At 38.8% G+C, this 15,945-nt stretch overlaps 1 protein-coding gene across 1 annotated transcript in view; it reads right to left on the bottom strand.

Annotated features, from left to right (window-relative positions):
• Window positions 1-7,333: 7,333 nt before the first annotated feature.
• Window positions 7,334-15,945, bottom strand: part of LOC103177658 (poly [ADP-ribose] polymerase tankyrase-1) — an 81,573-nt gene continuing 72,961 nt past the window's right edge. Inside the window, exons 26-28 of the mRNA XM_042344781.1 lie at window positions 15,184-15,370; window positions 13,521-13,677; window positions 7,334-12,542 (exon numbers count right to left, since the gene is read on the bottom strand). Coding sequence (XP_042200715.1) covers window positions 12,456-12,542; window positions 13,521-13,677; window positions 15,184-15,370 — 431 coding nt within the window. The 3' untranslated portion in view covers window positions 7,334-12,455. The remainder of the gene's footprint in view (window positions 12,543-13,520; window positions 13,678-15,183; window positions 15,371-15,945) is intronic.

The following is a 15,945-nucleotide window of genomic DNA, read 5'->3' as shown; positions in this document are numbered from 1 at the left end:
GGCTCTGGCCTGCTCCATGTTCCCCGCCCTGCCTGCCCCACCATTGGCAGTCAGGCGTTTTTTCTGCCCTAACCATCCGGAACTCCATCCCAGAGTCACTTTGCCTCGCCCCACTCCCTTGCCTCCTTCAAGACCTGTCTGAAGACCTTCCTCTTTGAATGTGCCTTCAGCCATCCTCCTAACCCTAGCCACCATTGCTGTTCCACCCCGTTTGATTCCAAACCCCATCTTGGATGCAAACCCTTCACTGTCCAGCACCTTGGGACATCCTCTCAATGTGAAAGGTTCTATAAAATGTAATTTGTTGTTGTTGTCAGCCTAGATTATGATCTAAAAGTCATCAGGACATATGAATCAAATGTGAAGAGAATACTTTCAAATTTAGGAAATCAAAATATTAACTCCATTTTATATTTTTTCTAATTTTCTCTGACTACAAGTCGTGGATTATCGTTGTATCTTTGGTTGACAGTCAGCTGATAATGAAGTACACAGCATTGCACACAATGTTACCAGCTGTAGGGCAGGCAGCGTTTGCAAACAAATAGATCTGTTACATGATGATGCTTGCGCCCTGGGACATCTTTCCGACATCAAGGGTGCTATACAACTGTAATTTGTTGTTTTGTCTGAGTGGCCATATTCAATAGGCGTTGCTACACCATGCTATTCGGATCCATTAGTTCCGTGTAAATAGCTCCGCTATGAGGCTGTGCGGAGAGTGACAGCAAAAGGGGCCGAGCTGGAGGTTAGAGGGGTCATACTTCCAGGAGGTAATATGAGGTAAGAGGCAATGTGGGCAGCAGGATCCATGTCTAACAGCAATAGAGCTTATCTTATTGGTACTGAAAAAATGTTTTGATGTAGACGATATTGATGAATTTGTGCACTTTCTGGATGTCATATCACATATTAAATGTGAGAAAACTCCCAAGAGAATTGCTTAAGATTATGAAATAGAATCATTTGGTGGAATCAACATTTCCAACTGGGGCAGTTGATCTACATACAATCTAAACCCGACCAGTAACAGTCTGAGAAGATGAGTCTCATCAAAAACTCACTCAGATCTACTATGATCCAGGTAGATTGAATGCACTCGCAATTCTGTAATATTGAGCATGATTTGACACCTGCACTAAGATTTGATCCTTTCATCTGTTCCTGTAAAGAACAAGTCATTGTGTTACTAAGGGAAATCATTCAGGAGTATTCAAGAGATAATCAAAGGAAGGCACATCATAATACATTTTATGATCCATTAATATCAATGTATCAATAGCCATCGACAATGTAAATCCCAACTGATTACTCCTACAGATGAGCAAGGACATTACTCAGAATTCATACGAACAAACTTTGTTCTTGCAAATACCAAATAATTCAGCAATAAAATAAACCTTTGGGAGACATAATCAATGTTTAATATTTACACAGATCGATGTCAAGGTGATCTAAATGAGTATAAGTCTAATCTCTCAACCTACTATCCCATTTCCAACCTACTCTTCCTTGCCAAAGTCCTGGAATACGCAATGTTGCAGGTCAACGTTGGTCACACCTCTCCCTTCACTGCCTCGAGCCCCTGCAGTCTCCTTTTTGCACTGCCCAGAAGCGGCGCTTGTCAAAGTCACAAACGACATTCTATCTGTGACCCACTCCTCCCTCCACCCACTGGCTCAGAGTCAGGCTCTGCCACTGTCAAGTTCTCTGAGACACTTCCCTGCATGGAGGGCGCTACATAAGGGCAAGTTGTTGTATAAGTCGCTCTGGATTGAGTTGTAGTATTGTGGTAAACTTCTGTTTTATTTCAGTGGCGAATGAAGACACATTGATCACACAAATAACTCAAATGAGATTGTTAACTTTTGTGGTTTGTTTCTTCAATTTCATTAATTGAAATACAACCTAATGGCACTGCCATTGCTTGTGTATACAATATTTTATTGCTCATTATTTGGAAATGTTATCAGATTTAACACAATACTATCCTCACTGCATACAATTACTTGTCATAATTGCACTAGCTTCTTTAATAATGTCCTTGGCATCTAGTATGTTATGGGGATCAGTATATTGCTTTGCATTTGTAGTTTTATTAATTGGATTTTTTAAAAATTGTTTCTTAGTGAAGTAAAAATATGGTTGGGAAATATATCACCAGGGGACACACATATATGATAACAAGAAGGGGATCTTAGGGAATTTAGGAGGAACTTCACACAGAGGGTAGTGAGATTGTGGAACTCACTGCCTGATGCAGTGGTTCAATCAGATAATATAGATGCATTCAAGAGGGAGAGGGGAATAGAAGGGTTTGGGAGGGAGTAAAGAATGGGTGGAGACTCAAGTGGAGCATAAACACCAGCAAGGACTGGTTGGGCCGAGTAGCCTGTTTCCGTGCTGTACATTCTTTGCAAATCTTTGAAAATACCTTTTGTGAGATGATGCAATATCCTTAAATTTCTACCAAAACAGTGGTGATCTAGTCAGACACGGTGCAACTGAATATTTCCTTCTGCAACGAATTTGGGATTCTGTGAGGTTTACCACCTCTTTGGTTTGACAGTGTTGGGTGCCTGGTGTGGACATATCAGCAGTTTGCACTCACCTATGGGAGACTTGTATAGCAGTTGAGTCATTGTGTCACTGAGGCTTGGTGCAAAAAAATTGCATTTGGCAGTCTTTGAATCCAGGGCCAGAAATGTTGCCTTGTCATTGTATAACATCCACATTTAGTTTGTTTACCAAATTAAACAAAAATAAGACTCAGAGTCGCCCTCTAGTGGATAGAGAATTTAGTTCTTGTACATAGGAAGTCATCATACAAAAGTAACCAGGGTTTAGGTTGTCTTTGGTGCATAGGTCTACTTTGAGTCTAGGATCCCTAAAAATTAAGAATAAATCACAAGTACTGATGATGATAATAAGGGTAGATTCAATTCAGATTTTAAAACAGCTGCTAAATTTTACCTACAAAATGATACAGCATCAATTATTTGTGAAGCGCATTGGGATCTTTTGACAATATACGCACTGTATCAAATACACTGTATCAAATTTGTGTAGTCCTGTAGCTCAGTGGTTAGAGCACTCGCTTTGCAAGCGAGACACTTGAGTTCAATTCCAGACAGGGCGAAACCTTGGGCAAGTTTCCTTACTCCACACAGAGCCTAATAATAATCCCTCCAAAACCAAAAACAATAATAAAAGTTGGTCATTTTCAATCTACGACTGTTTGTGGGACATTGCTGTGCGCAATTGGCTGCCGCGTTCGCCCACAAATATACAGTCAATTCACTTTACAGTGTGTTCTGTGAAGCGCTTTGGGACGTCCTCCCGACGTGAAAAGCGCTATATCAAATTCAAGTATTAGTGTTAGTACATGGATTACTAGTATTCTACACTGGCTCCAAAAGTCAAGCCTGTCTCATGTGATATAGCACCTTTCACTTTGGGAGGTTGTCTCAATATTGTTTCATAGGATATACCGCAGCATGACTGTGATACGAAAGTGATTTTCTTCAATGATTAACTTACGATTTGAGAATCCAACATTTTATTCTAGGACTGACAATCTACCAGAATTTCAGCCCAATGTATGAATTCTTATGCAAGGTGTTACCCTAAGTATTATTCAGGTATCTTTAGACACCATCAGTAAATTTTTTTTAGAAATGTAGCATTGGAGACTTATTAGAAACATATATGAATAATTCATGTACTCTGAAAGAAAAGCATTGTATTTTTAAAAAAACTTCCATACACAAAGGGATGAATATCTAAGCACTTAAATAATAATCATTACATTTGATATAGAGCCTTAAAACATTTTCTACATGTTTCAAAGCACTTCATAGAATATACTGTACAGTGAATTGATTGTATGTTTTGTGGGTGAAACGCGACAACCAATTGCACACTGCAGTGTCCCACAAACAGGCATGGATGAAGTGACCAAATTATTATATTTTTTTAACTTTTTTTTGGAAGCGATTATTACCCCGGAAAAGCAATCTGTCAATCAACTAACTGGGTTCCTACTTACTGCTAGGTAAACAGAGATGTGTGGAGTAAGGAAACTTGCCCAGTGTTTAGCCCTGCCTGGGAATTGAATCCAGGTCTTCTCGCTTGTGAGGCTAGCATTCTAACCACTAAGCTACAGGACTCCATTAGTTAACTTTGTTAACTATAGGGGTCCTGTAGCTTATTAACTATAAGGATAGGTTGTGTAAACTAGGCCTATATTCTCTAGAGTATAGAAGAATTAGAGATGATCTAATAGAAACCTATAAGATTCTTCAGGGTAGATGCCGTGAGACTGTTTCCCCCGTTGGAGAATCTAAAACTAGGGTCATTATCTTAAGATTAAGGGTCAGCCTTTTTGAACTGAGTTGAGGAAACATTTCTTCACTCAGAGGATAGTGAATTTGTGGAATTCTCTACCCCAGAAGGCTGTGGGTGCTGAGTCTTTGAACATATTCAAGACTGAGATTGATAGATTTCTAAAGGATAGAGGGATTAAGGAATATGGCGGGTAAATGGAATTAGGTTAGAGGATCAGCCGTGATCGTATTAAATGGCGGGGCAGGCTCGAGGGGCCGAATTGCCTACTCCTGCTCCTACGTCTTATGGACTGAGGAGAGATGCGCATGGTAATCGTACCTCTCACACCGCCTGCACTTCATCTCCTCAAACGGCTTCTCCTCTAGCCCCCGGACGATCTCGTGCAGCGTTCCTCAGGGCTCTGTCATTGGTTCCCTTCTCTTCAATATCCTCTATATGCTCCCTCTTGGTGACATCATCTGCAGCCATGGGGTCAACTTCCACATGTGTGGGGATGACACCCAACTCTACCTCTCTGCCTCCACCCTCGACTCCAGGACCACTGCTGTCCTGACAGAAGGTCGTCAGACATCAAGTGCTGGATGAGAGACAACTTCCTTGAATTGAACTTCAACAAGACCGAGGCTCTCCTGATTGGCTCCCGTCAGCACCTCCTCACCTCAGGTGCTAACAGCGTCACCATCCATGGTTGCATCCTTGCTGTGTCAGTCCGGAACCTTGGGGTCTTGTTTGAACCTCAACTATCCTTTCTACCTCACATCTGTGCCATAACCCGCTCTACCTTTCCCCACCTCCGCAACGTCGCCCGGCTCCACCACTGTCTCACACCTCAGGCCACAAAAACCCTTGTATATGCTTTCATTACATTGTGGCTCGACTATGCAAACTCACTGTTTGTCGGCCTCCCCAACTCCTCCCTCCAGAGGCTGCAGATCATCCAGAACTCTGCAACCCATGTCCTCTCCCACACTAGGCTCCATGATCCTATCACCCCATCCTCTCCCAACTCCACTGGCTTCCCATCACACAAAGGACACAGTTCAAGATCCTGGTCCTCGCCTTCAAAGCCCTCCGCAGTCTTGCTCCTCCCTACCTCTCCGACCTCCTAAGCCCCTACCACCCTGTTCACTCCCTCTGCTCAGCAGGCTCCGGCCAGCTTCACGTCCCCCCGCCTTGCTCGCCCCACTATTGCAGATGGCCTTTACACCACTCTGCCCCCACCCTTTGGAACTCCATCCCGCAGTCCCTCCGCCTCACGCCCTCCCTTGCCACCTTCAAGACCCATCTCAAAACCCTCCTCTTCAACCATGCTTTGGATCTCCCTGCTTCCCCTTCTTCCACCACCCCAACCCTCAGCTCTGGTCCATAACTCTGTCTGTCCAGCACCTTGGGACGTCCTCCTGATGTGAAGGGCGCTTTACAAATGTAATTTTGTTGCTGTTGTAATCACTCTACCTCATCAGCTTGTGATTTTCACAGTATTTTCCATACTTGTACACAGAGGATCAAAAGGACCATCGATTACATTTTATGTTAGTTTTCCATAAAGCAAAGCTTTTGCTAATTGAGCTTATTGCAATACCATTCAAGTAATTTGATGCTTTCTGTAAAAATGTTTGATTCCGTGAGTCATTTCTTCTGAAACTCCTGAGGATTTAGTCAATTTAAAGATGATTCCAACAATTGGCTTCACAATCCCAACAAAGGATTATGGATAAATCTAAAGCTATCCGTTAATCTATGTAGGTTATGATTTCTTATGATTAGAAAATGTATAAAAGAAATTGTTGTGCTAGGAAATGTAGCTTTTCATTTCAAAAGGACTCAACTGTCCTGCAAATGTCATGCTCTGCAGTTGCAGATTTTTTAAATTTAGCTTAATATGTCAATACATTTTACTGATTGTATCATTAAATACAATTCCTTCTAAACATGCAAGGTTTGAAACTCCGGTAGACAAACTTTAAAGTGATATTACTAGTTTACAGGGGATGTGGGGTTGAATCAGTTCAGTCACACTCAGATACTCCAGCGCAGGTCCATCAAGCACGAATACCATCCATCAAGTAGGAAATGAGGCAGACAATCACAGCTTGGCCTGGGAGCTGAATAGGACTATGGCACCAAGCAACCACACAAGGCAGTGGAGTTTCCCAAGCCTCGATCTTAGATTGATCAAACCTATCAAAGAACCAGCATTTTATTAGGTATTGGGTATGCACTGTTACATTCTGAATTATACTCTCCTCATGCTGCATCTTACATCACCAAATCTCCACCTTTTGTGAGCTATGAACAACGATACAGGCTCAAGCTGTTCAGTCTTGATGATTTTGCAGATGAGCTAGAAATTTCAGCTAAAGTGAAGTGGGTTCCTGGAGAAAGATCATACCCACAGCATATGAAGCTGATAGATAGTTATATGACCAGTCAATACAGATCTAACTTCTGCGAAGCTGAGATATGCTCAGTCATTCTATGAGTCCAACGCATGGCAGCAGAGAGAGCCATCAATGCGTCAAAACAGCCATTTTCTGCTAAATGACTCCACATGTTTTCAAGAAAATTCAGCCCTTCCACGAGCATGTTCAGTGATGCCCTAGTTATGTGATGCTGCCCACTCCTCCTCACCAGATTATATTGGTTACCAACATTTGTTTCTCCAATATCTCCCAAATCTGCTGAGTCTTGTGTTCTGTTTAACCCGGCATATGCAGAATGATGTGAGCTTCGAAGATGATAGACCTGTATTATAACCTGGTCATGTTATGGTTCCAATGCACATCGTGACTTGCATTTAATTTTGGGTGCCGTGTTGATTCCATCTGTAATACAGGAACTGGCAGAATGTTCATTCGCAGCCATGATCTTATTAAACAGCGGGGCAGGCTCAAGGGGCCGAATGGCCTACTTCTGTTCCTACGTCTTATGGTCTAACTCTCAATCAGTGACTGGAGTGTCTGAAAATAAATCAAAAACTGGTTTATCAGATTGGCATCACTGCAGTTTATTAACAGTTACTTCAGTACCACACACGTCACGACTCAGCACATCTTTACAAGTAAAACCTTCCACACAGCTGTACACTTTGAATTTAGGAATATTTTCAGAGTTAAATGAAAGAAAATCAAAAGTCTAATTAAAATAGTTATTTTTACCATGTGGGTTTACAAGTCCCTCATCCTTCTTGTTGGTGCAAACATATTCACATTCCAACATTATTTTCGCTGATATTACTACCAAATACATTTACAAACTAAAATACATATGTACAGTCTCCATTGTTTATACGTACAATTTCAAGCCACTGGAAAAGTAAATGGCATCTATATTAAATTAGTCAACACCCATTTCAAGTGTGCTGCAAAACATTAGCACCTTGTATTGACAAATGTGCATATTAAAAATAATACCATAATTACAAAGTAAAATACAAAACAGAAGGTCACTTGATTCATCAAGTACAATACACAATACATTCCATAACATACTGCAAATGGTAATCTAAGATATACCAATAAGATCAAATACAACTTAGTCTGGTGGTGCAAAGCACAAGAAAGCTTATTCAAAACAGCATAACAAATGCAATGGCTCTTAAAACTAAGCATTTTAGCATGGAATACTCTTAGTTGAGGACTGAATGCCTTTTTGCATTATATGTTGATGAAAAGATGTGAATTTACCAAAGAACCAATGCATTATTGCAAGCTTTTTTTTAAACTAAGCTGTATATGTGTGTATGTATGTGTGTGTGCAGTTGGTTCGGGGGTAGGGAAGAGGGTGCCTGGATATCATCTAGTCTGTGCACGGGACCACCTTCATGAACACTTTCATACTGTACAAACCCAAACCATCTTTTCAGAAAGTTCTCAAAAATTCAAGATAATTTGGCCACTTTGGATCCACAGCTCTACACTATATTCTGAAGGTGAAAAAGATCGAGAAAACAAGCTTAAGTTATTTGCTTGCTCCATAACACTCCTTCATATAAATAATATTCCCTTCCCTTTGTATTTAGTTCAAAGCAAGAATTACTGCTGAAGTTCAATTTCTCAACCAGCAGATGGTAATATTGCACTACCAAAATGATTTGTGCAACATTTAATATTAGTCCAACATTTGCAATGGCCTAAAGCCCAACTCCTTAAAGGAATTAAAAATTCTGCTAGATTTATTCATCTTTGTAATTAACACAAACTACTGCAAAACATTTGCTAAAACAATTTTCTTTTGTGCTAATAAATGTGATTATCCATGCAAGATTAAAAAAAGGGATAAATAAATCATACCAAGTACGGTATCAATGTGAAAAGTTAAGTACAATAGCAAAACAAATGTGCAAACAAGTTCATCATGTCATAAAAGTTATTTTGCAGCAGTATTGCTATGAAAGCAACTGTAAGGATATATATTTCTACTTCTGATGACGTACACAGGTTCTGTTTTTAAAACAATGATTCCTCAACACGCCCTTCAGTTACGCTGCAGACATGCTTTTCAATTTGATTAAAGCTTTCGGAAGGCTTGCTTACAAGATTAAAAATTTAATTAGTGTATGCTCAATTACAAAACATAACCGTCTGAAAAACATCAAACCAAGAGGAAATACTTGCATAAGGCCAAAAAATAAAACAGAAGAGGGAAGATTTGAATAACGAAATTCCAGATTAAAAGTTAGTATAATACGTGTACAACTTTGTATAGTCAATTCAACCCTAACAGTATTTTCCTGTAAGGAGTTTATAGGGATAACATTTTAAAAATCAGTTCCAGCTACTGAAATGGAGCAGATATATTCTAGTTTAGTAAATCCACTATCCACTCATTCAAGTAAAAGTGTTGTTAGTTGCACAGACTGCTCCAGATCCAAAGTCGAGGATAACAAGATAAAAATAAGACATTTTCAGAAAATCCTATGTATAGCAAAGAGCTTGAAGGTTGTTACACAAGTCCTCTAACACTTTTAACACACAAAGGTTTTGTGTCATCGTAGTCCAATAGCCTATTTTTGCAATCCAGTCCTTCTAATATTTAACAAAAGAAATTTAAGGCCTAGTTGCTTTTCCCTGAAATAAAGGGCTGAAATTTGTAGGGTTGATAACCCTTCAATGTGATAATTATCATCACCTGATAAGTATCATCAGCAATAATCATCACAAAGGAAGAATTAGTGAATTCTGTAAAAAGATGATGGTTTCTCATTTCCCAAATTAGTCAGCAGCATACTAGGAACAAGATTTTATTTGATTCTAGCTACAAGAGTGGGTTTTAACTTTTTTTTCACTCTCCAGCCATTATCTCATGTAGAAATTCGTAATGTTATATTATTTTTAAATTCTCCCCACCAAAAAATTGATTTTCCCAATTGGTCAGCCCTCCTTCTGGCCTGGAGAGATTTTGTGTTTCATTGATAACGGCTGGAAAATAAATAAATTAATTGATAGGCCTTTCCAGTGGCTAGAATGTAAAACTGAAATCTTATTTCATTTGTAAACAAGGTAGTGCTGATAAAAGAAACAGGAGAAACCATTCTCCCAAAGATGAGGGGCGTTCTGCCCTTAACATCTGTTCAACGTTAAAACACGAGAGATCACAAATGTTGTCCTTGTGATAATTATTGCCAGCAATAGTCAATCACATAAGAATAATTAATGAATAGCACAGTTATAAATCCCATAAGTTTTACTGGAAACATTCATGAATACCCACATGACCTTGTGGTGTGGTGGTACTTCAGCACTAGCATTTCTAACTTCTTACACTGCTCCAGACCAGCTCTATTTATGTGAAATTTGCATATTAAGCATGTGTTTCAAACTGAGGTTAATGCTATTCCTGACTTGGTTGATTTGGTTAGTGTATGTTTCTTGAGTTAGGCAATTTTCAAAAATAAAAGAAACAAGTGTTGATTCACACCAACACAACCTTCCAGAACAGTTTGTTATAGACAGACACAAGCAGTAAATATGGAAGAATTATTCAATGTAAAATTTCAGGCTGCTTCAAACTAGGACCAAACATCTCCACTCTCAAAGACAGTATTTGCATAAACATTTGCATTTTAGAGTTACAAACTACTGGTGATGCTAGAATTACCAAATCAGAAAACTGTATGTGTTCCAACATTTACAAATCACATTAGTTCAACACAGAAGAAGGTGATGTCATTTACACATACACAGCCAGAATTCTCAATGGAACCTGGTCATACATTTATCTATTCAAAAAGGGAAAGATATGGCAACACTGAAAAAAAATCCCTAAGATTTTACTAATTTCACTTATAGTAAGATGTTATTCCAATGGGTGTTTCTATCACAACTACAGCAGCTACAAATTATTCAAACAGCAAAAAATCCAGATGAAAGCAGAGGATACAAATCTGGATAGTATTTTCATAACAAATAAATAAGGAGTGAGTATTTTTGAAATCGATAACCTGTAACGTCGGAGGTGCATGTAGCCATATTACATATCTCATCACGTGCAACAAAGGGCACACAGCCAGAGCACACAGAAAGATCTGAAAAGTTCCTCAAAAGTTCAAATTCACCTGACCATCACAAGTTCAGTAAGTAAACAGGAAAATACTCCTTTTATATATATTGGACTCTTAGTTATCTTGTAGTTTGGGCTTTAGAAGGGCAAAATAATATTTAATAAACCTTTCTATGAATCGTGACATTCTGCGGTAACGACTTCCCAATTGCCTCAATATTGAACATAGTTTTAGCATTACTTTTAAATCCCCACTATTAGCAGGACTTTGAGGTTATTATGAAATTTATGGATTGCAGAATATAATTTTGAAAATTAGTGTTAAAAGTTCACAATGTTATAGGACCATCAAAAAACTACTACAGTTCAGGGTTTATGTAACTGAATTCTCCACCTCCTGAATAATTCACAACTTATTACAGATATTCTAGAATTTGATTCATACCGTTAATAGTTTCTGGATCTAGCTGACTATATTATGTTTGAACCGTAAAAATCGAAACAAGTCTCAAATAAGTCCAACAGTCCAGGTCAGCTATTATTTCATATCACCGTTTCAAAGAGGACAATCATCAGCTAATACATCTGTTTGTATTCAGGCGAAGCTTTTCTCACAAGTAGCTTTGCTATTCCATCAGATATTTTACATTAGTCAACTTGAGACTGCTTTTTTAACACCATTAAAGATGCTGTTGCAATCAATGCAAGAGGAATGGGACACTCTGTTTTAAAAAGGTAACACGAAGATACACAACAGTCTCTGAACTGGAGTTTTTTTTAAGATAAGTATCAAGACTTCCTTTACATGTGAACTGTACAATCAAAAATCAAATGTTATCATACAAAAGTGCAAAATTTGAGTGGAAACCCCAAAACTACTTTCAGGACAAACAAATTATTCTACAAAGCCAGGCAAACAGTAACTTTGCTGAAGAAGCTCACTAACCATGCAAATTAATCTGCCCCATTAGGACTCAGGCTCATTTTTAACTTGTGTTTCAGATGTTAATTAACATGCAAATAAATAGTGTTTTGAATGGTTGTGAACAATTTATTTTGCACCATTATACTGGGTACCTCAATTGCTGATTTACATAATTTTATGCATTGACCCACATTAGCACTTAAGCCTTGTAAAGTATGCTTTCATGTGTTCAGACAAGTTATGAAGCAAACACTGCAGTGAGATCCAATGGTTAGTGATAATGGACAGTGAGAAATAATCATTGCTTACACCAATTACAACTCTGTCCAGGATTTCAAATCTACTGCAGAGGTGAGGGCCGATCAACCATCCTCATCAAGCTCAGAAGCTGTGCGGGGAATTTTCAGCAGTTCTACAATGTTACCAACAGCACTTCAAAAGCTCCAGCACAAATGAAAAATGAGGTTCAGCAATAACAAGGCAAATAAAGAAAATCCATTCTAATCCACACTTAATAAGCATTTTTTGAAAGGGAATGGTTATCATGTTTCTTAAAAAGAGCTATAAACTTAAACACCAGCATTTTTTTTAAAGTTTCAGTGATATAAATAAATATTGTAACAGTCACATGGAAAGTCATTCATCACACACAGCCTCAGATACAAGTTGACTTTGGCTTGGACTAGGACTTTTGTTCGCTTGTTGTTAGCTGCTGTGATGGACTCTCTGGTTTCATGATCTGGTATGTAATGAGGTATTCCGGATACGCCTGGAGAAACATAGTGAAATATTAAATGTATTAAACTTAAGATATTACTTCTTCATCTTATTAAACTTTATATTGGTCAGCCGAGTGTCTGACACATGTGGAAAATCCATCACCATGCAAGAGTATCCAAACCAGGCAGAGTTCTACGAATGTTACCCACACATTGAAATTTTCCCTCATCTGGAATAGAATCACATTCTTTTCCTGGAAGGATGCAATCTGTTTACATAGTCCTGCACAGTACCAGAGTATTCAAATCAGGTTGGCAGAAGCCAAGGCTTGGGACCCCAGAGTGTATGTAAAGGTACTGCTGGAGTTTAATCAGCTAAAATTGTACAACTTTTCATTGAGAAGCTGTCTGGTATACTTCTTGCTTCATGTCTAGGAACACCCATTAGGACTTTGGCTTGCAGGGTTAACAGGAGCTGAGAGGGAAGAGTACTGCCCCAGTGGCTGGTCTGCCTCTCCAAGATCTGCCAATTAATCAGGCTGGCTGTTAATTTATTGTTAAGAGTACTGCAAACTTGGCTCAGCAACTGGACTACAGAGACTGCCATCGTCACTTCGAAGCCAGCTCAGAACCAAGGAACCCTACCCCCATCCCCGCCCATCCTAGAAAAATTATTTGAAATATTACACAGAAACTTGACATTTGAGACCTAAAACCACAACAAAAACAAATCTTTTGAGGATATGAATGAAGAAGCTGTTCCTGACTCTGATTAATCCATGACAACACCCTTCCTGTTTTAAATGTGCCTATTCATAAGATAGAAAGGATCTTCATAACAGGAAGATCACTCTTTCGTTAAGAACAATTTAAACTGGGATTAAGACAGCATCATTTTATTTGATTGGATTTGAGAATTTTAACTCGTATTGTTCCTTCAATTATGATCAGTGTTTGGTAAACAATTCATAATATTGCATAAATCTCATCATTCTAAACAGATGTATAATTCCAGTATATTTCAGTACCTGCTCTCCTCTATAGATGACATATTCTGCATAAGCAAGTCCATTTACACTTGGTCTCCCAATCACGGAATGATGTCCTGGTGGGGCATGAGCCATCTTCATTGCACTGAATTGTAGGAATGATTTTCCAAGTGTAACTCTACAGAACAGCATTTGTCTACAACAGAAATAAACATAACCCGTGTGAGCTAACTTTTTCAGTATTTTGTTAAAATAGATAAGGTTAAAAACATTTGCAAAAACATTATCTGGACAGTCACAATTTGATACATTTGATAAAGCGCTTCACATGTCAGGATGACATTTCAACGTGCTTCACAGGATCGCAAATATATAAAAGGTTAGTAAAGCATTGTGAGCATGTATTTTGCAGATGAACACTTACAGTCCATATGTCATGCTAATCTGGGTATAGAATATAAAAATACTTAAGATTCCTCCTATGCTAGAGATTGGGGCTACAGCATTGTGGTTCTTATTCCCTCTGCAGTACAGCCAGCACAAAACCCTCAGAAACCAGAGAAATTTAAAGAACGGAAGAGCAAACTATTGTGTCATAGCTAAACAAGAAATTGAGATACATAAGACATTTGATTCTATAACAATTGCCTACAAATAGTCCCTTCACATTATAATAAGATCCGCTGAAGTGCTCCAAGACATCTTGATAATGTAACAAAACATGAGCTGAAGGCACTTTATCGTATGCAACAATTATTATAAAGATTATGATAAAATGCACAAGCAGTATGACGGATGGTAAAAGCTCTGCAAACAATGTTTTCCTCAGAAAATTCTCCATGTGGCAAACAGACTCATGACACTATCTCTGATTAGGGCAAACTATGAAGTCTTGCGAGTTTATACGTAGTACAAGAAATTCCCTGGAGAAAACCCTGTTTACTTTCCAGGTGTTTTTGCTGGTAGCCACACAGCAATGATGAAGCTAGGGTACTTTGAAACCATTGCTTAATATTTAAAGAAAAACTCACAACCGGGCAGATGGAGTAATTTAATATTTGAAACTTATGTCTAATTTACATGCTGCTTTCCTTATGCTAGGGATTGTTGGATGAATTTACCCGAAGCATTTGTTTATTATTATTTTTTATTTGTTATTATCATTTATTATCATTATTATTTGTGTGGCCTGCTTGCACTCTCCGCTTCAGCTAATAACTCTGTCCAGTATCTGTACTTTGTTTCCAGTCAGAAATAGAAAAAGATCAGGAGAATGATTGTTTTTTCTTATTCCTAGCTTGGAAGTCCTGGACAGTTTAGCAGCCACAACACTGCCCTGAAATGCTGATGACAGAGTTTTGGATAAGTTGGGAGTTTATCAATGGTGGAGCTAAGAGCAGCGAGGAGCTCATCTAAAGCTCCAAGCGGGGGGGGTCAACAAAGGTGTGGGTAATGGTTCTAGCAGCATGTGGAGTGAAACAGGGTCAGAGATGGACAATGAGGTAGAGGTGAAGAAAATCAGTCTTGTAAGGGACTGGATGTGAGGGAGGAGAGCTGAGGAATCAAACCAGACTGTGCACTGGTTAGATGAATTTGAGAAAGAAGTCAGTTGTAACATCTATTGTAATTGGTTTATCTGTTAATGTCAAACTTTTATTTGCACGAAACAATACAAAGCTTCTAAAGGAAGCTTTTTGCTTACCTGTGACATATGTAGCAAGACCTGTCCTTGTGTGTTGGGCAGCCAGTACCTCCGCCTATGCCATACACATACTGATTACTTTTCGAGGAATTTTCTGCAAAGTAAATTCCTGCACCAAACATCCCACCGATATATGCGTGTCTTTCATCAAATCCTTTATAAATAATAGCATTGATGAATGGAGAACCTAAAAAAGACACAAAATGTTAGTTTAAGAGAATAAAGGGGAATTAGCCCCATTTACCCATTAAATTTTAAAGTCTTCTAATTCCAAAAGCAAACTTGTGGGAACAATTAATCGGTCGCTTTGAAAATATTATACAAGTAGAATATACTCACATAGACCTCCTACAAAGAATCATAGCATTATACAGCACAGAAGGATGCCAATCGGCCCATCATGTCTGTGCTGGACATGATGCTGGTCACAGAAATTACATGCAGGTGGAGTCCTACAGCTCAGTGGTTAGAGCACTCACTTTGCAAGCGAGAGACCTGAGTTCAATTCCAGGCACAGGGCGAAACCTTGGGCAAGTTTCCTTACTCCACACGCCTAATAATAATCCCTCCAAAACCAAAACCAATAATAAATTGGTCATTTTCAATCTACGACTGTTTGTGGGACATTGCTGTGCGCAATTGGCTGCCGCGTTCGCCCACAAATATATACAGTCAATTCACTTTACAGTGTGTTCTGTGAAGCGCTTTGTGACATCCTCCCGACGTGAAAAGCGCTATATCAAATGCAAGGATTATTATTAT

The sequence above is a fragment of the Callorhinchus milii genome, unplaced genomic scaffold, assembly GCF_018977255.1.
Source record: "Callorhinchus milii isolate IMCB2004 unplaced genomic scaffold, IMCB_Cmil_1.0 Scaffold1, whole genome shotgun sequence".
In the NCBI taxonomy this organism is placed as follows: domain Eukaryota; kingdom Metazoa; phylum Chordata; class Chondrichthyes; order Chimaeriformes; family Callorhinchidae; genus Callorhinchus; species Callorhinchus milii.
Note: the sequence above shows the minus strand (reverse complement) of the source record. Positions and strands in the feature narration are given on the sequence as shown.